Source organism: Choloepus didactylus, chromosome 2 (assembly GCF_015220235.1).
Source record: "Choloepus didactylus isolate mChoDid1 chromosome 2, mChoDid1.pri, whole genome shotgun sequence".
Classification (NCBI taxonomy): Eukaryota; Metazoa; Chordata; class Mammalia; order Pilosa; family Megalonychidae; genus Choloepus; species Choloepus didactylus.
This window is the reverse complement of record NC_051308.1, coordinates 215,947,987-215,973,068: the sequence shown is the minus strand read 5'-3', so window position 1 is coordinate 215,973,068 and position 25,082 is coordinate 215,947,987. Positions and strand designations below refer to the sequence as shown.

The following is a 25,082-nucleotide window of genomic DNA, read 5'->3' as shown; positions in this document are numbered from 1 at the left end:
ACAATGTGACTCCAGACCTGTGCCCTTGCCCATCTATTTCTCTACTTTCAGACCTTGGTTGCTGCAATGCAGCTCCTGACACAGGGCTAAGAGCAGACTCCTGGAAGCACCAGACTCTGGAGAAGGGGGTTTCTATGTGAAAAGCCACCTCCTGTTCTTCTTCCCCTCTGTCTCAGGAGCCTGAGGAAGGGGCTTTGTGCTGCCTCAAACACCCTGGCCCAGCTACCTTGTGCTCAGGTGAAGGCAGCTGAACCTTGGCTGCAGACTTCCTTGATAACAATGAAAAGCAGACCCTGGCAGCAGCCAACCCTCCAGAAAGAGCCTTCTGCTGGTGCTTTGCCTGCTGCTTCTCTCCTAAAGAGCTCACGGGACAAATGAAAGAGGAAGAGTGGAAGAACCACAGGAGACCAGGCAGCCCCTGGCCTGGGGGCCCGTGCAGGGACGACCCTCTGAGGGCCCTCAGGCTCTGGACCCCTTGGCTGGAGGAGCTCCAGCAGTCAAGGTGCAATGGCCAGTCTCCTTGCCTGCAATAGACAGCGGTGGTGAAGAGCATGGCTGGGAGGCACACAGACTTGGAACTAAATCCTGGGTCCCCCACCCTCTAGTTATATGATCACAGGCAAAGTACCTCCCCTATCTGGGCTCAGTTCCCTTAATTGTAATAGGGGATAACAATACCTTAACTTTGTAAGGATTTGGGGAGATGAAATTGGATAGTGCAGGGTCTGGTGCATAGTTAGTGCTCAGTCAATACCAACTGGTGGTGGTTGTGGTCTATGATGATAGCTGACCCTCACTGAGTCACTACTACACACTAGGCCTTCTGCTAAGCGCTCAGCATTTATCATCTTGATTCTCACTTCCACTTTATGAGTCAAGTACTGTTATTCTTCCCATCCGCAGGTGAGAAAATCAGGGCACAGAGAGGTTGGGGTAATTGTCCTCAAATCACTCTGCCAGCAGGTGCGCAGGTGGTGAGACCAGGATTTGAATCCAGGTGCTCAGATTCCAGAGCCTCTGTTCTGAATCATTCTGCTAGAGTACTAGTGATGGCAAAGGTGGTGGGAGAAGAACTAGGGGTCCCGGGAGCAGGAGTGGAACTCCGTAGTAAGGAAGGGACCTGGCAGCTGTAGGATATGCCAAGGCCCTGGCACTCAGAATCACTCAGCGCCCACACTGACCAGCAGGTATTTGGTGCTTTCTGCATTGTTTAATTTGATACACACAGCAGGGCCCAGTCTGTGGCACAGACCCTCTTGGCTATCTGAATCGTTGTCTTAGGGTCACTTACCCCTCTCCTGTATCTCTTCTTAGCTCAAGGCTCTCCCCAGCTGCAGAATTAATATACTTACTTGGATGTCTCACAGGCATCTAAAATTTAACCTGGACAAAATGGTACATTTTTTATTCTCCTTAGGGCATGTGTCCCCTATTTCCTGCAAAACTGCATCCCTATCCACCCAGGCACTCCAGAAAGAGCCAAGGAGTCAAACTTGACCTGTTGTTCCATCAACACTTACATCTTATTCCTTGGCATGACCTTCTGGCTGTTCCCCTAAACTGTGGCTGGATCTTTCCACTTCTTTTCATCTCTCCCATGACCATCTCAACCAAGATACATCGTCTCCAGGCTGGATGACTGCAACAGCCTCCTACCGGGCCCCTGCCTGGCCTCTGGCACAATTGTAATTCCTCTCCCTTCTAGCATCCAGAGTGATTGTTTAGAAAATAATAAGTCAAATTACCTCACATCTCTGCTTAAAACCCTCCCATGCTCCATGATCTTGGATTTTGCAATGGATTCCTATTATGACACCCAAAGCATAAACAACAAAAGAAAAAATAGATAAATAGGACTTGATCAAAGTTAAAAATGTTTGTGCATCAAAGGCTATTATCTAGAAATGAAAAGAGAAGCTACAGAATGTGAGAAAATATTTGAAAACCATATATCTGATGAGAGTTTAAAGTCCAGAATATATAAAGAACTCTTACAACTCAACAACAAAAAGACAAATGACCAAATTAAAAAATGGACCAAGGACTTGAATAGATATTTCTCCAACAAAGATACATAAATGACCAATAAGCACATGAAAAGATGTTCAACATCATTAGTCATTAGGAGAATGCAAATCAAAACCACAATGAGATACCACCTCACACTCATGAGAATGGCTATTATTTTTTTAAAAAATGAGGTGAGGATGTGAAGAAATTAGAAACCTCATGCATTGTTGACAGGAATATAAAATAGTGCAGCCGCTGTGAAATAAGTTTGATTTCTCAACAAGTTAAATATAGAATTGCCATGTGACAATTCCAGTCCTAGGTGTATACCCCCAAATAGCTGAAAACAGGGATTCAAACAGATATTTGCATCCCCATGTTCATGGCAGTATTATCCACAATGACAAAAAGGTAGAAACAAGTGTCCATCAGCAGATGATGGATAAACAAAATATGGTATATACACCTGTGCCGGTTCGAATGTATTGTGTCCCCCAAATGCCATTATCTTTGTGGTCTTGTGGGACAGACGTTTTGGTGCTGGTCAGATTTGCTTGGAATGTGCCCCACCCAGCTGTGGGTGGTGACCTTGGTGGGATACTCCCATGGAGGCGTGACCCCACCCATCCAGGGTGGGCCTTGATCAGTGGAGCCATATAAAACATGCTGACTCAAAGAGACTGAACGGAGTGCAGCTGTGAGTGACGTTTTGAAGAGAAGCAAGCTTGCTAGAGAGGAACGTCCTGGGAGAAAGCGATTTTGAAACCAGAACTTTGGAGCAGATGCCAGCCATGTGCCTTCCCAGCTAAGAGAGGTTTTCCGGATGCCATTGGCCATCTCCAGTGAAGGTACCCGATTACTGATGTGTTACCTTGGACGTTTTGTGGCCTTAAGACTGTAACTGTGTAGTGAAATAAACCCCCATTTTATAAAAGCCTATCCATCTCTGGTGTTTTGCATTCTGCAGCATTAGCAAACTAGAACAACACCCAAAGGAATATTATTCAGACAATAAAAAGGAATGAAGTTCTGAAACATGCTGCAACATGGATGGAACTGAGAAAACATTATGCTAAGTGAAATAAACCAGAAACAAGAAAGCAAACATTGCATGATTTCGCTTATATGAAATAATCTAGAATATGCAAATTCATAGACAGAAAGTAGAGTAGAGGTTCCCAGGGGCTGTGGAGGGGGGAGGGGGAGTTATTGCTTAACTGGTGCAGTTTCTGTCTGGGTTGATGAAAAAAGATTTGGTAGTAGATGGTGGCGATGGTGGCACAACACTGTAAATGTCATTAATGTCACTAAATTGCGCACATGGAAACAGTTAAAATGGCAAATTCTGTGCTACATATATGTCACCACAATTAAATTTAAAAGAAAGGAAGGAAGGAAGGGGAAGGAAAGGGAAGGGGAGGGGAGGGGAATGGAAAGAGGAAAAATTAAAAAAATAAACTTCTCTTGCTTTTGCTCCATGGACCTGCTTTCTGCTCCTCTAACAAGCCGAGCTCTTTCCCCCCTCAGGGCCCTTGCACCTGCTGCTCCTTCTGCCTGAAATGCCTTTTTCCAGGACTTCACATAACAGGTTCCTTCTTGTCATCCATGACTCAGTTCATATGTCACCCAGTCCAAGAGGCCTTTCTGAGATGCTCGATCCAAAGTAGCTTTTCCTGTGCCTAGATACTTTATTTCCTTCAAAGCTCCTACTACAACTTGAAATGTGTATGTTTATCTGGTTTTTGTGTGTTTTCTGCCTCCATACTACCAGCATGTAAACTCATAGATAATCAAATTTGGACACAAATAGCATGTACTAGCCAATCGGTCATTGGCACACAATAGGTGTTCAATAAATAATGACCAAATCAATGACTGATTGGCTAGCACACAGTAGGCACTCAATAAAAAGTTGCTGAATAACTGGGAGAATGAATGAGTAAGCAATCCACTCTGTAAGGCTGCTATTTGTGTTCTCACTTTAAAACATGCCAGAGACCTCACAGCTATGAACTGGCACAGACAGGGTTGAACTTTCACCTGTCTTTTCATGCCTGACACAACTACCTGTTTTGTATTCTGCAGATTCCTCCCCAGGGCCAGAAAATTTGGAATGCAACTTGGCTCTTGCAGTCCACGCTTCTACAGACCAAATGCCTGTTTCCATGGTTCTGGTGGCAGCCTGCAGTGTTTGGCTGAACCTCAGAGGCCAGCATTCTCTGCACCACCTGCCTCTCAGCCCCCAGAGCGTTCAAACATGGTTCCTTCCCCATGTGGCTTTCCTTGATCCAGGGCCAATGCCGCTCTCAAGTCAGAGACCAGTTGTTGAAATCCCATGGTCTTCTTTGTCTTGGATCAAAGAGGTTCCACAAAGCTCAGCACCTCCCAGGGACCTCTGCCTTTGAAATAGTGCCCTGAGTGACACAAAGCACCCTGAGTGACTCCTCCCCTCTGCCAGCTGGACCAAGCTTTGACGGGCCAGTTTCTGTGAACTGGGCACACAGTTCAACTGGCTGCCTCCTTGGGGGTCAGCCTCACATCTGCTCTGTCCCCTGATCAGCTGCTTCTTATTCCCCCTTGAGCATCCCGTTCCAAGACTAAACACACCTTTCAGTCAGGCACGTGGCATTTCCTGGACAAAGCAGAAGCATACAACTGTCTGACGTGCTCCAGGAAGTTTTGGACTTAAAAAGATCGTGTCCTTCAGAGCTGCTGGGCAGGTGGCAGTAACCCAAGCCAGTAATTTCCCTTTTGAGCTTGTAAGCCTGCAGGATCCTGATCATGAATTAGACTCATCCAACCATTCATTCATTCAGCAAATATTACGGACCACTGCCCAGTGGATGAGGTTTATCCACTCACAGATGCCAGCCCTTGAGATTTCTATGCTAGAGGAAGAAAGCCGAAAAGGCTTTTAATCTTTCCTGAGCATGAACCCACTGACTCTGGCGTGACCGCCGTTCTGGCATGGAATGGGAGCATGGCGAGCACCCTTCGTCCCCGTTTAGCCTGCCTCCCCAGGAAGGGCAGCTTGGAAAATCACTTTTAGAAAATCACTGATGTTATTGAGAATGCTTTTTAGGATATTCTTGCAGCTTGTGGCAAATTAGGATAGGGATATGGCTCCGAAGCCCAGGGAATGTGAGGAGGTGCTGGGGGCTCAGAGAGCTTGAGAACTATTTTGTTCCGTCCCAGGCTTTGAGCAGAAGTCTTGCACAGAAGGGAGTACAGAAGCCCCCCTGAAAGCAAAAGGTGACATCCTTGGCTGGCTTTCCTGGTGGGTTCTAGAAGGGAGCATATTCTAATATGACTAAGTTGGAAGCTATTTAAGAGAAGACTAAGAGAAAGATGAAAATGATAAGCCTAAACCTCATTCCAGAAGGGCCTTATGCTCCACGCTGAGGAATATGAACTTGACCTTGTCAGCGATGAAGAAACATTAGCAGAATTCTAAGCAACCAGTGACACTGTCAGATCTGCACTTCAGAAAGTTCACTAGGCTCTGGAGAATGGATTAGGTGTGTGTGGGAGGTGGGGGGCTGGAAGGTGGCTGCAGAAGCCAGGTAAGATATGAGAAGGGCCACGGTCACCTCCTGAACAGTGACATGGAGGGAGCAGTTCACCAGGACATGGTGACTCATGATGCAGCAGGTAAAGAAAAGTGAGGAGTGTAAGACGCTGCTGAAGCATCTGGCTTGGCCACCTGGGGAGATGGTGACACTCTTCATGGAGATAGGGGAGGCAGCAGGAAAGGCAGGTTTGAGGAAAACAGAGTTAGATTTTGGATGTGCCAAGTTTGAAACCCATGAAGAGCATCCTGGGGAAGGGCTCAGGGGAGAGTGTGATATCCAAATTGGCCTGAAACTTAGGGTAGAGGACTGAGTTGGAGGTAGAGATTGAGGAGTCATCCTCAAACACTACATAGAAGCAGCCATGTAGCAGATGAGAACTTCCCAGAGAAGCAAGAAGTTCTGCCTTAGTTTTCTAGGGCTACCATAACAAAATACTACAAACTGGGTAGCTTAAAACAACAGGAATTCACTCTCTCATATTCTGGAGGCTAAAAGTCTGAAACCTAAGTGTCGGCCGGGCCCTTCCCTCTCGAGTCTCTAGGGGAGAACATTTCCTTGCCTCTTCTGGTTCTTGGGTTGGTGGCATCGCAAGTCCATCTCTGCCTCTGTCTTCTGTCTTTGTGTGCCCTTTTCTGGCTCTCAGAAAGCCACTCTCATTGGCTCCAAGACCACCCTAATTCAGGATCATCTCCTCTTGATCTTAACCTTATCACAACTGCCGGGACCCTATTTCCAAAGAGGTTCCAGGTTGTCCTGACTTTTGGGGAGACTATTCAACACACTACAAGTTCCAAGAGAAGACGCTGAGCAATTAAGAGGGAGGGAAGGGGGAGAAAAGTCAGTGGAAACAGAGGGGAAGAATGATCACCATCTGAGAGACTGAAAGAGAATCCAGAGAGAACTGAGAGCAAGTCATGCCACAAAAAGGCACCCCCATGAATTACGGCTGTCATGTGGAAGCTGTGAGCCGCGTCACCCCCTCTCGTCCCACTGAAATGCCAGCTCTCGCTGATCCCCATCCCATGACATGCCACAAGCAGACCCAGGGCCATGACCTGGCCTGTGCCCTGGTAGAGGAAGATGTCCATGAGGTGCCCCTCTCACTTGTCTCTGATTAGTAGGGGGAACAAGAAACACATTTTAACAGTCGGTCCCAGAGTTTCTTTTAGGGTGAGAACTCCCTGTTCAGGAAAACACCACTTTATACCCAAATAGCTTGGGTGGGGAAGGAAGACATTTGATACATACAAGCAGTGACCAGGCTTTTCAGCATAAGAAGTCAACTGACGTCTTGAACTGGGGCTTGGGTGCAAGAGGAAGCAAGGAGGAGAAGGCGGAGAAAGAAGAGAGGGTGTAATGGACGCCGGAGAGGAAGCTGGAATCTACAAAGAAAGAAGCCAGGGAGAAGTTTCCAGAAAGAAGGGGCCACAGACTTTGAGGATCAAGATAGCTAGTACTTTAAGTCATTTGCATTCTTGTGTGTAGGCTCAGCAAAGGCTTCGCTGCATGCTACCGTCTTGTGTTAGCAGTTTTTTGGGGGAAGAGGTGGCTGGGGAGAGGGGTCAAGAGAAACTGACCAGGTTCCCCACCTAAGCTGGCGGAGCAGAGCCAAGAGAGATGAAGCCTAGCAGTGAGTTCAGGAGTTAGGGGAAGGTAAAACTGACAAGGATTCTTAAAGATATGGGAGGGATGGTGAATTTCCCAACATATTAGGATGGAATATTGGTCTCCAAAGAAAATTTAAATATCAAAGGGCGAGATGATAACCCCTCTGCATCTGGTAATTGGGTTACATTTGTTTCTGGTTTCTATCTTAACTAAAAAAAATTAAATATATTTAGCGCCGTAGAAAGAAAGAGAACTGTGGTCTATAGCTGACAACTTAAATACTTGCTTTCATTTATTCTCCTGTTTTACATTCTACTATCATGTCACAATTCTGACACCCCTCCTTGGAAGGTTAGAATGCTAAACCTGGAGGGCAGGGGGAGGGGTGCTATAAGGAAGGGTAGATGGAGCTGTGGTCAGGCCACACAAGGCCCCACGCCTGTGTGTAGGGGCCAAGGCCCCACCTGATTGGCTTGGCCATTTCTGTGTAATTTCCGATGTCAATCACCTAAAGAGGGGCATGTCCTGAGTTAGGATGGGACCTCAGAAGGCCATAAAGGAGAGTTCCTTGGGGGTCCACTGACAAGGATCAACATGGCTGACGCAGAGCCTATTGGTTGAGGAAGGGTAACCAAACGTGAAGTCAAGTGGCAACTGGGATGGATTGGTTGTGGCTTGCCCATTGAGAAGGAATTCACAGCTGTGTCTGTTCACAAGCAGAAAGGGTGCTATGACCGATTAGTTATGCCTGCCATGGGAGTGGGAAGAAGGGGAATAGATGTACGTGCCAAGTAGTTTCCATCCCTGACGTAGAAATAAAAAGTGTGTGTGCATGTGTTGGTGGGGGATCAGGACTCCTCATCCCTGGAGCTAGTATAGTAATTACAGAAAACCTTCCTCTAAAAGGAAGGGAAAAGTTAAACCAAAGGAGGAGCTGCTCGTTCCAACATTTCTCAACTCATTAAAATGATACTCCCAGACCTGTATCTTCTTGTTCTGGGATCCATGGAATTTAAAGAGCAGCATTTCAAGAAGAAAGGAGTGGTTAATAGTGCCAAAGGCTATTGAGAGGTCAAAAATATAAGGGCCCCAAGAATTCCCATCTGATGTGGCAATGTGATGAAGCACAATGGGGCAAAGGCCAGCCTGCCGGGGAGAAAACGGGAGGTCAGGACAAGACCCAGGCTGGACGGCGCTCTCCAGACGCTGGGCTTTGTTAGTGCCACGGGGAAATCCCACAGTGCGATGTGACATTTGTACAGAGGCGGTTATAAAACCATCTACATGCTTTCTAATCTCAACTATGTACATATTTATAGGTACCACATGTACTAGAAAAGGACAGGAAGGAAACACATGCACAGTATGGTTAAAATGAGTAAAACTTGTTTCCTTCTTTATTCTTTTCTGTATTTTCTAAGCTTTTAAAAAATGACCATGCATTATTTTTTACTGTCAGATAGCTAAGAGAGATGTCTTAGAAATAAGCGTGGTTATTATGTGGGGGGTGCAATAAGGAACAGGCTGGGAGTAGGGTGACTAGCCGTCCTGGTTTGACTGAGGAGTTTCTCAAAACATGGGACTTTCAGAGACAAAACTGGGCAAGCTGGAACAAGTTGTTCACCCCAGCTGGGATGGGGAGGAAGACATAACATTGAAGGGCCATAGGGTTTTGTTGGGGTGGGGGGAAGTGGTATTGATGCTTTGAACATATTTGGAGACTAAGAGGAAGAAACCATCAGATAGGGAGAGGCTGAAATTATAGGCAAGAGAAAAGAACAGGATGAGGTCAGCATGAAAGTGGCTGGGGAAGAGATCAGTGCCCAAGAGAGAGATGGTTTGTGATAGGAAGAGAGATGGTGCTTTTTCTGAGACAGGAGGGCAGGAGGTGAGGGCAGATTGGCTAAAACAGGATGCTGATGTAAAGGAAGGACTTTGAGGGAGTGCCCACCGGAGGGCCAGGGGGTCTGGGGAGGTTGAGAAGTCCCTAGGATGCCTGGGGACTCCAAGGACCTTTGGGTCCCCCCAGCCATGGGCTTCCCATGTGGGTGCCCAACACTCTGCTGGGGTGTATGGAGCTGTCTCCCTGGACACCGTTCCCCCGGGCACACTGAAGCCAGCTCTGGGTCCCCTCCTGTAGGCCGCCCGCTCCCTCAGACCCTCTCTGACCACCTACCTCGGCAGGAGGGCAGCGGGACGTCCCACGTGGCACTGTTCTCGGAGCCAGCCTGGCAGGTGAGCACGGCATGGCCCTCCAGGAAGAAGCCGGGGTTGCAACTGTAGCGGACCTTGTCGCCGAGGTTGAAGGTTGAGCCCTGCTGGACGCCGTTGGGCAGCCTCCCTGGGTTCCCACACGTGTGGCTGGGGAGAACTGTGAGAAGAGGGGGAGAGACGCACCCCGTGAGCTCAAGGCCAACACCCTCCTTCCTAGCAGCACCCCCTTACACGCGTCAGTCTCCCTGGGGCTCGCTTCTTCTCTAAAATAGGGCCAGCCACTGCCGACCTGCTCCCCTCTCAAGGGTGTCGGTTCCCCGAGACTGGGTTACTTGCAAGAGGGCAAATGCTAAGGAGCCACAAGTGACTTATCACTAGACATCCAGGTCTCCAGCTTTCTGTAATGCCTGGCCCTGGATCTGAATTATTTCTATCCTGATCCCTTGTTAATGAGACTCCAGGGAAATCACTTGACTCTCTTGGGCGAGGTCATCCGCATTTCCCACTCCACATTCTTTCTCATCAAACACCAGGGAAGGCTTTGCTTAACACAGAGCAAGGCACAGAGGAGCAGATGCTCGTTTCATGGAATGTCCTTTCTTTCACGTGTCGTCTGCCCTGCAGCCAGAGGGTACTTTGGCCCCGAAGGTTCAGGGGGAGTTGCAGAGGTGGTTAGTGCTAGAACAAGGAGTGAGACGGGAAGACAAGAACCTGTGTTCTGATCAGTCTGACCTGTTTACAGGGGAAATTTTGGAGCTGGGGAACATGATGTCCAGAGCAAAACAATCACATGTGCGCTCTCATTAGCCAAAGGAAATGTCTTTGTAAGGATGCAAGATCATCATCCGGTTAGGACAGAGGGAGGGAGGATGCAGCTCGTCTGCGCCAGTGAGTCACCTGCTCAACCATGACCCAGCTCCCCCTGCCCGCTGCCTTCTCCTGAGGTGGCACTGCCCTGTGCCCTGAAGGTCAGTTCCCCCACTACTCTCGGCTGTCCCCATAGAGTAAGGACAAGGGCTCCCAGCCATGTCCAGACCTCTGTCCAAGCATCTCTCCATTCATTCATCCAGCAATGATTTATCAAGACTGTCTCTGAGCGGCTGTACAGTGAGGTGGTAGGGAGTGCAACCTCAGGAGCCACATGTCGGCCGATCGGCTCACACATGTGGGACCTTGAGCAAGGTGCTTAACCTCTCTGGGCCTCAGTTTTCTCATTTGTAGGATGGGGTCACCACAACACCGTCCACATGGGTTGGTGTGAGAATTAAATGAGTTCTGGCATGTAATGTGCTTAGGACAGAGCCTGGCATACAGTGAGAACCCACAAGGGAATCGAAACTCCCAGTCCAGTTGGAGATGTGGCCGATGAAAGGTGTGCTAAGTGCTATGATGGGATTGGGACAAGGCAGGGCACCTAACCCATTCTGGGTGGTCATGGATGGCTTCCTGGAGGCTGTGACATCTACACTGAACCCTGAGAGATTAACAAGAATTACCCAGGCAGAAAGCATGTTCCAGGCACAGAGAATGACATGTGTCAAGGCCCTGAAGCCAGAGAGAGCCTAGAAGCACAGAGAGCCTGCAGTGAAGGGGTGGCGGCAGTGATGAAAATGAGAAAGTGGAGATAAGTGAGGTTGGACTCTGGAGGGGTCCCCTGGCCCTTCCAGCACCTCTCTCTGCCCACGTTACTCTCGGCTCCCGCCCTCTGGGACCCTCCACCCGCTCTGATCATCTCAGAACCTTCAGAATGAAGGCCTTCCTCCTGCTTCCTCTCCTCCTCTCCCAGGAGGAGGCAGCTTGGTTCAGAGATTTTCAGCCTGATCTGGGTCTGAAACCAGGCATGGTTTATTCTGTCACTGACTTATTCTGTGTCACCTTCAGCCACGTGACCTCTCTGAGCCTTAGTTTCCTCATTGGAGAAGGGAGTGAGGACAATAATATCCAGTGATCGAGGGAGTCACCAATAATAAATAAATGACATGGGGCTGGCCCAGCACCTCCCATGGAGTAGGTGTGCAAAAATGGGCCGATGTTGCCCTTCCGCTGGGTGCTAAGGGCCACAGGGCAGGGGCCTGCTTGGTTCCCAGTTGCATCCTGCAGCCTGTTATGGGTTGAACCCAAAAGGATTCATTCAAGTCCTGTAAATGTAACTTGATTTGGAAATAGGGTCTGTGAAGGTGTAGTTAGTTCAGATGAGGCCAAACGGGATTACCGTGGGCCCTAATCCAATACGACTAGTGTCCTTATGAGAAGAGGGAAGTGGGGACACAGAGACAGACAGACACGAGGGAGGAGGCACTGGGAGAAGGTGATGGGGGCTGGGGTGAGGCATCTGCAAACCAGGGAGGCTGAGGCTGGAAGACACCGGACGCTAGGAGAGCCGAGGTCGACTTCTCCTCTACAGGTCTCAGAGGGAGCAGGGCCCGCCGACACCTGGATTTGCGACTTCCGGATTCTAGAAACGTGAGACAATAAATCTCTGCTGCTTTAAGCCACCTGGTATATGGTACTTTGCCACTGCAATCCTGGCAAACCAAGGTGGAGCCTTGCACACAGGGCCTGGCACTGGTGGGGAGAGATGTGTGCGTTCATCAGTTGGTTGTTTGGGGAGTTATTTATTCATGATTGAATTCCTTCATGCAACAAATACTCGTTGCAGGCCGACCACCCTGGGCACTTGGAAAGTCAAGGCAATGCCCAGTGCCAGCCCCTGCCCTCAGAGGCTTATGGTTTTTTTCGTTTGTTTTGTTTTGTTTTTTTTTGTGGGGGAGTTTATCCTAAGAAGGAAAGAGCTCTTCTGCTCCCCTTCTCTACCACACACATGCTCACATGTGAGATGACCCTGATGAAGCTGTCCACCTCCCCACCTCTCTGTTGGCCTGGCTCTGCAGGAGGTGGTGATGGGCGTGTGCTTGCCAGTGTTGGGGGTGGGAGGGGCGGGTCAGGTAAACATTTGGAGAAGCAAGCAAGCTAACGCGAGGGGAGGGAGCCAACCAGGGGAAATGGGCTGAGAAGCCGTGTAGAACTAACGTTTCATTTTCCGCAATGAGACGCAAAGACCCAATTTAATTAAATTACTAATGTCAATTTTTAATGAATCTGCTTCTGCTTTGGGCTCTCTTCCTTCAAAATTTAATGACTGGAACGTCACTATAAATAAAAGTCGATTCTTCTTAAAAAGTCGCTCTCAAACGCTCACTGCTCTTTACTTAATGAGCTGTTCGTAACCAGACCATGCCGACCTGGCTCCTCCACCGGGACCCGGATGTGATGCACGGGGGCTCGTTTCCAACCCCATCTCTTTGTTCACCCCAAACTCTGCTTCCAAGAGGCTGCAGAGCGAACAGAAAGAGGGCAGACTTTGGTCTTAGAGAGACCTAGGTTCAAATCCCAACTCAACCGCCTGTGGCTGTGTGCCCTTGAGCCGTAAACTTTACCTCTCTGGGCTTCAATTCCTAATCTGAAAAGGAGGACAAATATTCCTTGCATGGATTTAAATGACAGGCAAATGACAATACCTGCCATGGAGAGCCCGGTATGTTTCAGGCTCTGGGTTACAAGTTTATTTTACTTAATTCTCAAAACAATCAAGTGCCTAATACATAAGGGTATGTAGTATCTTTATTTTACAGATGAAAAACTTTAGGCACAGAGAACTTAAGTAACTTGCCCACGACCACACAGCTAGAAAATGGCAGAACTAGGTTGTGAACCCAGGTCTTTCCAGCAACATGGTTCAGCCCCCTTAACTAGAATATGAGACTGCTCCCGACAGATGTGAAGCCCCCAGGACATAGTGGGTGCTTAATAAGCAAGAGCTCCCCTTCCCCCTCCGTCTTCTAGGCACTGCGACAAGACAAAGGACAGTTACCATATTGTCCAGACTTAATAAACGACATGAGGCTGGTCCAGCACCTACCACGTGGTAGTGATTTTTTTTTTCCTGTCTGATTTGCCAGTTCTGTACTGTTTCATAATGTCAAGGGCAACATTTAAAGTGCAGTCTTTTGTAATGTGTCTGATGTGTAACTCACTGGACAGACAGAGGAGATGGGCGATAAGCCACAAATGAAAGACTTTCTAAAGCAGAGCGTTCTTCGATTTTTTTATTTTGCCCGTGTGTTCTTTGGCACAGACATTATAACCATTCATGCTCTCCCATCTATAAAGCTTCCCTTTGATTGCTTACAAAATGAAGTGGGATATTTACATCCAACGCAGCCCAGAACAATATTATTAAAGCTTTGCCCGACATTGAACAATTCCATTGTAGATTAGCTGCAGGGAATTTTGTCCCATCTACAAAGCTCGGCTCTTGCCAATCAACATAATATTCTCAGTGATTGTATGACAATGAATCTCCTCGGTGATTGGAGTGCAGCAAAAGCTACATCCTGCCTTCTTTTATTTTTAATTTGAGACTTTGGTTCCTATATTATAATGAAGAGTCGTTTATGCTCTCTGGACAAGTACCCTCCATATGTTTTCGTTTCCTACCTTCCATCAAGAAACTTGTTTCATCTCCATGGCCATATGGTTGATGCCAAGTGGTAGGATGACTGGGAAGAAGGATTCAGGGAGAAAGTTCAGTTTTCCCACAACCCTCAGCACTGAAAGAAGAGATGGTGCCGAGCGTGTGCACGCGCGTGTGTAGGGGTGTGTGGGTAGGGAGGGCAACAGGCACAGTCAGAGGGAAAAAACCACTATCATTGAGCACCTACTCTATGCTAGGCATGTCAGTGAAACACATTAGCTTGCTTAATCTTTACAACCCCTTTTAGCTATTTGGCATTTTAACCACTATTTATTGAACACTTACTATGTGCCATGTTCAATGTCAAATGCTTCGTATATATTTTCATTCCCAAAGAATTGTCTATATTTGCTTTCTTCACCCCTTCTCCCATCTGACATACTATATATTTGATATATTCATTTTTTAAATTATTTGCCTCACGCCACTACAATGTAAGCTCCCTGAGGACAGGCATTTTTTGTCTACTTTGCTCACCGTTTTGTTCCAGTTCCTAGAACAGTGCCCAGTAATTAATAAGATCATGATAGAAATTTGTTGAATGATTTAATGATGTCATTTAATTCTCTCAACAACCCATTAAGAAATATATTATTATTGTCCTTTGTTGAGATGAGAATGTTTATCCCTGTTCTACACATGATGAATCAGGATCTTGCCAGAGAGGTTGGGGCATTTACCCAAGGTCACAGTCTCCCTGGGGGGGAGGCAGAGCTGAGGCTCCAACCCACGTGCCTGCTGCTGAGCCATGGACTTCCTGCCTGCACCAGGCTGTTCGTGCATTAACTGTTCCCTATGAAGTCCATGGTGATGGGTGTCCCTTGAAATGCCCTCACAAGGGGCTTCTCACTCATCCTCCGGTGGGAAGGGGGTTTGGGGTGACAACCAGGTGAGTTGATCCCTGGCCTGGTCCTATACATTTCCAGGTACTTGTCAATCACACAAAGGCAGGGTGCTAGGGTATCAGAGGGAGTGTGCCACCCCCAACAAGCCAGCTGGGCCCTGACTTGTGCATCTTCTCTCTGATTGCTACCAGACCTGAGCTCCCCACCATGAGCCCATTCTCTTGGCTTATATTTGTGATTTTGCAACCCTCAGTATCAGGGTCATGTGGGGAGTTTTATGAAGATACAGCTGCCTAGACCCTGTCCCCAAACCTCTTGACTCAGAATTTCAGAGGCAGAGCCTGGGCTCCTCCAGGTGACTTTAAGCAGAGCTGAAATTGAGGACCACACACAGTAAGCTATTAACATAAATTAATTCATTAGCCCAGTTGGTTTATTTCCCTGAGCTTTGAACTGTGAAATCTCCAGGGCCTTTCTTGTTGCTGGGCTTTACTTCCGAGAGCAGCGAGCTTGGCCTCACCCCTGGAATTCCCTGTCCTTCCATAAATCACACTTTCCCTACACTTCCTTTTCATTTGAAGGCCCTCGTCATTTCTCCCCCAGATGTCTGCACCCAACTCTCACCTCCCCAGTGCTGGCCTTGTCCCTGATCCTGGAGTGAGTGTTCCAGAAGGGCTAGTTCACCAAGGCCTGCCCTGTTAGCCCCACCAGGAACACACATGCCAAAAATGGGTTCCTTATCACTGAGGGACACAGGAAAAGGCAGATGCTCTGGCTGTTGGGGCAACTCATATGAGAATTAATAATGATTTGAAATATTAATGCAAGTAAAGGAAAAGAAGACCTTCAGAATCTCTCCATTGCTGTCAGGATAACTAGAACCTTGGGCTCACGCAGACCCCATTCTTAATGACATCGTTGCCTTATCCCCTGCTTCCCCTATCTTGTCCTCTCCACCACTGCTACTCCAAACCACAGGTTTCCTAAGCACACCTTGCTGTTCTCTCCATCTGGCAAACTCCTAGTCATCCTTCAAGGCCACACTTAAATGTCACCTCCTCTGTGAAGCTTTCCTTGATAGTCTTAGTGTCTTGTCTAATCCATAAAATCCCAATGCAAATACATCCTGATAGGGTATAAATTCAGGCATAATGCAATCGGTGATTAGCTCCCAGAATCCTGGAACATCTGACCCCATTAGCTATAGCAGGCTTACTCCAGTCATTTCACTTACCTTGCAACCTTACAGTCTCACATCTTACGTGATATTTTTGGACACCACTTGTGTAATTACGCTGGAATTTATTTACAGTTCAATTCCTGCATTGGTCATACAACACTATGAATACAGCAGTGTTCATTCACTGATTAATTTATAACACCCTGGCTTCCAAACAGGAGCTGAGCCTGCTTGTAATAATTGTTAAGGTGTCTGCTTTCATCTCCCAACTCCTGGGTGGACAGGAATGACATTGTATTCTTTACATATCTAGCATATGAGTCTATGCCTGGCATGAAGACAGCATTGAAAGAATTTTTTTTTAAATGAAGAAATAAACTGGTTCAGGGTTGGATAGTAAATATTTGTGGACTTGCAGGCCATTTGTCCTGATTCACTGATTCAACTTTGCAACTGTAATACGGAAATAGTCATAGCACACAAACAAATGGGAGAGGCTGTGTTCCAAAGGGCAGCTGACCCATAAGCCATAGTTTGCTATCTCCTGAACCAGAGTATTCATCTCAGGTATATGGTGTATATCTCAGGGACCTCCCATCTCCCCATAATAGAGAAATAGAACTGAAAAAACATGAGTTTCAATGGGAGTTAGGAGAAGAGTTAGACAAAGGGACCTGGAAAGGAACTTAGAAGTGAGGCTTCCAGCCACCTTCATCCAACTGTTTCTCGTACCTTCTGCAAAGTAAAGTGGATAAAGTAGCCACAAAAGACCATGGTAAGAAGTTTGATGCAGCTGAGCTCCCTGGGGAAGTCCTGTGCGCCTCTCCTGGCTTTCTTCTTCTTCAGCAGCACTTTTGTTGACTGACCACTTCTCTGAGCTCACTTTACATTTAATCCAATCTTATTTAATCCCAAAAGCAATACGGTGATGTGGGTACTGTCCCCATTTTACAGGTGAGGAAACTGAGGCTCAGAGAGGGTGAGCACCTCCTTCACATACACATGACTAGGAACTCGGGGAGCTGGAATCCGAGAGCAGTGGGCCTGACTTTTGCACCTCCTATCTTAGCTGCTACATTATAGGAAAGAAGCACAAGAAGGGCTGGTGGGGCACATGACTATTCCATTGGCTGAGACATCTGCTTCAAGGCTCTGTTTCCTACAGGTTCCCCCGACGGGGTCAAAGATGGTACCTGAGTTTTGAAGTTTGAGAATCAGGAACAGTGGGGAAGGAAGGGCCCTGCCACTTGCTTATCAGTTCATTTGTACTCATTTCTGGAACCTGACTACTTTTCCAAAGGCTTCATGGAGGCTCCTATGCCTGGGCAAATGGAGATCCTCATTCCGGTCCCCGAGGTCACAGAGGTGGGAGGTAGAGCGGGCTCTGTCCTGGAGAAGCTACATGCTTGTACCCATTGGCACACCAACATACTCTCACACCTGTGATGCACAAATCCACCCATACCATCCATAATGGTAAATGGTACTGTTCTGAGTGGTTATTGTTTTTTTTTCCAAACTGACTCTATATGATTTGCTTTCATTTTGGTCAATAATTAATCAAATGTGTTTTTAGAAGGCTTCCACCCTGACTACTTAGCACAGCATCTGTAGTAACTTTTCTCCAAATTTAGGGATAATTCTTCAGTGGCACAGGTTCTGTTTTAGTTGCCTGTTAAGAAGCCACAGAGAAAGGTTTGAGGGAAAAGCATCTTGTCACTATAGCCTACACTGAAGTTGAAGCCGTCCAGAAAATTACGGGTGTGGCATTTTGCCTCTGTGTCTCCTGGTCTGGTGAGCGTCTTTCCCTGAGTTGCCCCTTCATTAATTTATTCATGGCAGGTAACCCTGACCACATCTAGTTTGACAGGTTCAACATTCTTCTCTGTGGGAAAGAATTATGGAGGATTCCATTTCCTAGGCCCCAGACTCCCGCCAACAGAGATGGGGCTGTTACAACACTTCGGGTAAATCATGGTTAAGTTCTTGAACTATTAAGCAGCCATAATTACTGTCCCAAGATAAAAGAATGCAGTCCTTTCTCAAAGATCTCTTGTGGCTGGGCAAGGGGCACAAATGTCTTGGTTGACTCTTGAGATTAATATCTCAGCTCTACAGACTTTATGGACTTAAAACTATAGGAAGGACACAGTCTTTAACAGTATGGTGTTTTGTGTCCTGACCTGTTCTTTCTGGGAGTTTTTATATAAAAATCATTTCCATTGGGCTATCAGGGCAACAAGACATAATTAAACAAAACCCAGGTGCACCATGGATCACAGCTGCCTTTTTATGCCTTGGGATCATTGTCCCAACCTATTCTATATTCTACCGAAGGTAACAGTGCTGTTCACAGATGGTGGGGCAGTGTTGATGAGGATGATGTTGAACTCCCCCTCCCCGACCCGGACAATAGGCCAGTAACTGTGCTCCAGCTCTCGCCCTGTGAAGTTGTTCTTATGTAATTTTTTTGGCAGAATTGGGATGGGCCACCACCTCAAAATGAGTGAGGAGACAAGGTCAGTCAGGTTAATGTTTTAAAATGCTGATAGGATTTTTTTTTAAAAAAAGAGAGTATGGTACCTGAAATTCTTGGACTTCATTTTGACACTTGTAGCCACCACTAGTATAAAAGATTTAATGCTATTTAAAAAAAAGAAAGATCCACTAAAAACCATCAAGTTTTAAAGTTCTTAACCTATGGAAAGGGCTGGTGTTAATTATTTTGGAACAGTTGTAAATAAAAAATGAACAACCGTCCAATAATTACTGCATCAATAATGCCTGCTTCAGCACTTCCTCTCTTCCCTTAGACATGGCAGCAGGTGGCACACACAGGTCTGGGAGCCAGTTTCAGTAATGGTGTTCCTGTATCTGTTCAAAGATGGGTTGCAATATCTGTTATCTGTTACCTTCTAGCAGTTTGGATAGTGCATATCTATAATATGACTAACTTTTTAATGAGGTAATTTTATACATAATTGCCACTTTCTGTCTAAATTTGTATGTGAAGTCAGGTTCATAATAAAGTTCCTATATGAAAGTCTGCTGATATTACAAAAAAAGATCCGTCCAAACAAATGCACTCCACACACACACATGCACAAACACACACCTTCTCATACATAAACATGCACATGTAAAAACAGACAACCTCAGAAAACATCTGTACACAAGCTCTTAAATTCACACATATGACAAGAGACACTTACTTTCCTGTAAATAAAAATAAACAATCCATGTTGATGTATAAACATCATGATCCATAAATTAGTAGTTGTTTACGGCTGGAGGAAGTAGGGGGATGGGAGCATGGCTATAAGGTATGGGGCTTCTTTTGTGGGTGATGAAATGTTCTAAAATTGACTGTGGTAATGGTTGCACATATCTGTAAACATACTAAAAACCACTGAATGGTACACTTTAAAAAATGGCAGAATTGTATGGTACATAAATTCTATCTCAATAAAGCTGTTAAAAAAAAATGATCCACTTCTGAATAGCCCCTTACGGGTTAGTCATCCTTTCTCACAGACGTCTCTATAAATCTCCCGTGCACCCTTGGAGGCCAGGCTTACTACCCCCACACTCAGGGGCCTGGCTGGCACCCGCATTCCTGCACGTGTCATCCTTGGTGCAGCAAGGAATGTGGGGGTGGGGACACAGCTTCTCACCTGGAGCTGCTCCAAGCAGCTGGTGGGCAGTGAGGGCTTCAGGGGCAGGGATGCATAGAGTGTCATGGCCAGAGGCTCTGGCCTCCCACAGACTTGGGCACGAAACCAAGCCCTAACCCTAAACCCTCCCAACCCTAACCTGCCTGTGCGCCTCCTGGCTGTGGGTTAGCAGTTACTATATAACAGGCAGCAGAGCACACTGCTTAGAAGAATGGACTCTAGAGACGGAGGGTCCAGATTCAAATCCCAAGTCTGTGACTTAACTAGCAAGTTCCTTCACCTCCCTGCACCTCAGTTTCCTCACCTACAAAATGGGTATAATAACTGCACCCACCTCAGAGAGCTGCAGAGAGGATTAAGGTAAACCGGGCAGAGTGCTTATCTGGGCGTCGGGCGCACTGTAAGTGCTGAATGAAGTTTGCATGCCATTCCATGTGCGTCTCCAGAGTTCCCTGGGAGAAACTGCTAGAGCTGAGACAGAAAAGGAGCTGGGGAGAGCCGAGGGGCCCCAGGAGCTGGCACATGAGGATTCATCCCTGGCCCTGCTAGGCGGGTGGCATCGCTTGGGCCAATGCCACGTTTTATGAGCCAGGCCGGAGACTGCTGCTTTGAGCCTAAAAACCTCCCCTAGATCCTAATAAGCATAGGCCATGAATGGTCCTACCCAGCCCTGTCCTGACCAGGGATATGCAAGACCAAAGAGCCCAGGACGTGACCCGGTGTGGCAGTGGGCCCGGCGTGAGGCTATGGCATCAGGTAAGGTGTCCCCCTCTTGCCCAGAACCCTGCTCCCTCTGTGCCCCTCTCCTGGCTGCCCGGTGCTCCTGGGCACACCAGCCAGTGCCACATAGTCTCAGGGATGACGGGAAGGAATAATCTGGAGAAGTTTCCTGGGAGAGGTCTTGGCAGAGAAGGGGGGAGGGGGCTTCCAGATGGAGGAGTGGGCTCGTGCCCAGGAACATGGCAGTGCGCCTGTTTTCCAGGCCCTTGTCCCTACAGTGCTACTGACTCTCAAATCCCTGTCTACAGTCAAAGTCCCACCCCTGAACTTCATCCTGACTCTGGACCCCATGTCCTACCACCTCAGGGCATCTCCACTTTGAAGTCTTAGACCTCCACCTGCCGGTGGCCCAGATTGAACTCGTGCCCTCGCCCCAACCGGCCTCTCCTCCTGCGTTCCTTGTGTTGTGAGCCGTCCACCATTCATCCAGCCACCCACGCCCACACCACGTCCAGCTTCAACCAGTCTCTTGAGTCTGCTTCCCTTCATCTCACATCCATTCCCTCCTTCCCATCCCCACTGCTGATGCCCCAGGGCAGGCCCCACCACCGTTCAACTTCTGGTCTTGGTCTTGGAGACGGCCTCCTCACTGTTCTGTCTTTAGAGCCACCCCAATCCACTCCATTCTCTAAACAGCAAAGAGGACCATGCCATTCCCTCTAAAGTCCTAAAGTGGCTTCCCATCACTTCCATAACAGGAGATTCACAGTCCTTAGAATGTCACTCACCGCCCTGCATGCATGGGCCTTGCCCATGTCTCCAACCTTAGGCCTCACACCTGATGTCCCAGCAGCACTGAACTTCTCACATTTCCTCCAGTGCAGTGGTGTGTGCATGTGTGTGCTTGTGTATCACCTTGGGCACTGTCTCAATAGCCATGTTGGTGCACTGGTTGGTGTTTTTGTGCATATGTGTATGCATATCATATAATGTGTGTGTGTATGTGGAGGTGTGTGGGTGCGACATATATGTGTCTATGTGGTAGAGCCTATTGAGGATGGGGATCCAGAGAAGCAGAGTTGGAAAGCTGCTGGTTGGCAGCAGTGGGCAAGAGTTGATGTTTGCAGGAAAGGCCAGGTGCTGACAGACCCAGGACATCAGGGCCTGGGAGTCAGGAGTTACCAGTCCTCATCTCTCCCAAGTAGTATCAAGAGGCCCACACTCCCCTCCAGGAGATGGCGGGGGCACTGTCCCTCCACTCTGCCACCTGCTTAGGAGGCATTCTGGCTTGCAGAAGCTGCTCACCCACTCATTTGCTCACATACCCAACGTATCCATCCCGTGTGGTGTGCTGGGGATCTGATGGCGAGCATCCTCCCTGCCCTCATTACACTCACACTCTTGAGAAGATGGCTCTTACTTAACAAACCACCAGAGCCCATCCCAGGTAGCATCCCACAAGGGGGTGAAGGCGATCACATTTGAGGGCCTACTCTGTACCAGGCATTATGCTGCCACTTGACTCTCCTAAACTCCAAGAAAGCATGGATCTCCTGCTGGGTCTTCTCCCGCCTCTCCAGCCTCCACTGCAGGTTCCCCGCCTCCACACTCCCTTCTCCCATCTCCACATGGCTCTTCCAAGGTAGCCTGCCCATGAAATAAATCCAATCACCATCCTTACACTTTCTGTGGCTCCTTGCTGCCAGCAGAACAAACTCTCAATTTCACAGCAAGGCATTCAAGCTCCTCCACAATCTGGACCCAGCCCATATGCCCAGGTTTTTCTTCCACCACTTGCATCCTTACTCATCCTCAACTGTGCACACTCCTCAACCGTGTACAATCCCAACCCGTCCTCAAACTGTGCACTCGTTGGAACTGTCACCTCTTTCTTTACCCTCTCTTTTATGCCCTTCCATGCTCCTGGACCTTTTTATTTGCTGCCCCCCTTTGTCTGAAATGCTCTTTTCCTCTTCCTCATCTGGCAACTTCCTATTAAACTGTGCAAGATTCAGTTCAAATGCCCTTCCTCCCAAATGTCACTTTTAGGAAGCCTTCCCCTTCTGCTCCATGGAGTCAACCAGCCCTGTGTGCTTTGCACCCACCTCTGAGAAGGTACTTAGCATGGAAAGTTGGTTGGAAGGCCAAGAAAGCCAAGGCAGAGAAAGCACCTAGAGCAGCGGTGCAGGCTGATTCCTGGGAAGACCTTACTGGCAGGGATGGGTGGGTCAAGGGACCGTGGCACTCACGAGGGTCTTGAGAATGACAACCCGGCCAGCCACAGGTGAGAGTTCAAGCCAGAAGGGCCCCAACGGGGCCATTGGATTTGGTGGCTCAGTTGTAGAACCAGGGGTACTAAAGAAAGAGAAATATGCATAAAGACGATGGTAGTGGTGGACGGTCCTTAGTAAGTCAAGCTCTTTCCTGCCCTGGGGGCCTCTTTCCTTGGCCTGAAGTGTTCTGGCTTCTGTTGTTATGGCACACTCATGTTCATCCTTCAGATCTCAACTCAAACGTCACCTCCTCAGGGAGGCCCACCCTGATGCCTAATCCATTCTCATTATTCTATCTCCCCACCCTTCATTTCCTTCAGTGCACTTCTACAATGTATAATCAGTTTTTGTAGTTGTTCTTTCCCTCCACTCGTATGTGAGCTCTGTGAGAACAGAGACTTTGTCTGACTTTTTTCACCTTTGTATCCCAGCATATCTCACAGTGGCCAACACACAGCAGGCATTCAAAAACATCTGCTGAATGAATAACTATATGAATGAATGGATGAATGGAAACCTTAATCTATATCATTTCCTGTGGGATTGGCTTCTGTATATTTATCATAAACATTGACTGAACTCGCTTCAGTGGATTTGTTTCTTAAACATTGTCTATGACAGTGGCATCGGCAAAAAAATTGTTGAATGTCTGTATGTGGGGGAAAAAAGCTAGCTGTTACAATAAACAAAAGGTGGGAACAGCCCAGTGCCCAGCAACAGATAAAAGGATTTGAAAAATGTGGTATATACATACAATGGAGTATTGTTTGGCCATAGAAAGGAATGAAGTTCTGAGATGCTACAACATGGATGAATCTTGAAAAACTAATGCTGAGTAAAATAAGCCAGACACAAAAGCAGAAATATTGCGTGGTTCCATTTGTATGAAATGTCCAAAATAGGCAAATCCATAGAGACAGAAAGCAGTTTAGTGGTTTCTAGGGAATGAGAGAATGAGACAGGGGGATGGGAGGTGGTGGGAGTGACTGCTTCTGAGTAGAGGTTTCCTTCTGGAGTGATAAAAATGTTCTGGAATTAGATAGTGATGACGGTTGCACAACTTTGTGAATGTAATTAGTGCCACTGAATCACACAATTTAAATGGTTAAAATGACAAAGTACGTGCTATATATAAGTTACCACGGTAAAATTTAAAGTAAAGCTACCAGTCCACCTAAATTCATTCTCCCCTCGGGGGGCACACAGCTCGACTGCATTCCCCAGGCTTCCTTTCCGATTAGGTTCTCCGACCAGATGTGGGCAGAAGTGTGAGGTACCACTTCCAGGCGCGGCTCCCCCGTGCACCATCCACACCCAAGACAGAAGGAGGCTGCATCCCTGAATTACCACGTGGAGCGGCCTCCCCCACCCAGGCAGACCCTGCCCAGGACCCATACAAGGGCAGGAAACGAAGTTCTAGTTTGTTAAGCCATAGAAACATTGGTGTCCTTTTGTTACCGTGTCTAGCCTACCCTTCTCTGGGCTCTGATCCATTCATCCACACAGCCAGGACCAGCCTCTCCCACATGCCCCCCAGTCTGTCTGTTCTGCCGCCACAACCAGGGCTGACTCGCTGAGTTCCAGGGGCCTTGCCGATCTCTGAGATTTCAACAGGACACAATCGCTACGGCTCCCAAGCCTCATCAAGCCTCCCCCTGGGATCCAGGGGCTTGGAATCCAGGTGGTCGTCCCCATTTTGCAGCCAGGAACCTTTTGAGAAATGATAAAACACACAGACACTCTTCCCAGGCAGGCAGAATTCACAGACGCCACCGAGGTCAGGCATCGATCCCTAGTGATTTTACCCAGCGAGACAGACCTGTCATCCTAGCGGCAAGTTCGGGACATCCAGGCCTGGGAAAGGCCTTGCCTGTTAAGCTGACTCTGCTCCCTCGGGGAGAGGTGATTGACTGCATTGATCCAGGAGCCAGTTATGACCATGTCCAATATTTACCAGATTGGTTCTCTTTGCTGGGCAGTTCCTGTGGGCCAGACCCTATGCTAGATGCCTTATCTGCACCAGGAGACAGAATAGGTATTAGGTAAGAGTGCAAGCTGAGTGGCCAGAATCCCAACATCACCACTTACTAGTGAGGGACCTTGAATAAGTCCGTCAGTCCTCAAGACTCAGTTTCCTCATCTATAAAGACGATAATAATATAAGTTGATCCTAGGGTTGTTTCAAGGTCCAAGTTAGCTAATCCATGCAGAACAGCCAGCGTGATGCCTGGCACACAAGAAGTGCTAACATTCTCTCCTGCAACCCCTTGCTCCATTGGTGAAGTGGGTACTATGATATTCCAGTTCTATAGATGACAAAACCAAGGGCACAGGCTGAAATAACCTCCTGAGGTCACAAACCTGGTAAGTGACAAAACCAGGATTCAAGCCACTATCCTTGACCTCCTTTCACAGTTGATTAATAAACAGTTGCCATGGAAACCTGCAGGGC

General features: G+C 47.7%; 1 protein-coding gene across 4 annotated transcripts in view; it reads right to left on the bottom strand.

Annotated features, from left to right (window-relative positions):
- Positions 1 to 25,082, bottom strand: part of CSMD2 (CUB and Sushi multiple domains 2) — a 646,653-nt gene that overhangs the window by 418,014 nt on the left and 203,557 nt on the right. For all 4 annotated transcript variants that reach the window (XM_037827786.1, XM_037827788.1, XM_037827789.1 and 1 more), the window contains exon 4: positions 9,367 to 9,561. In XM_037827786.1, coding sequence (XP_037683714.1) covers positions 9,367 to 9,561 — 195 coding nt within the window. The remainder of the gene's footprint in view (positions 1 to 9,366; positions 9,562 to 25,082) is intronic.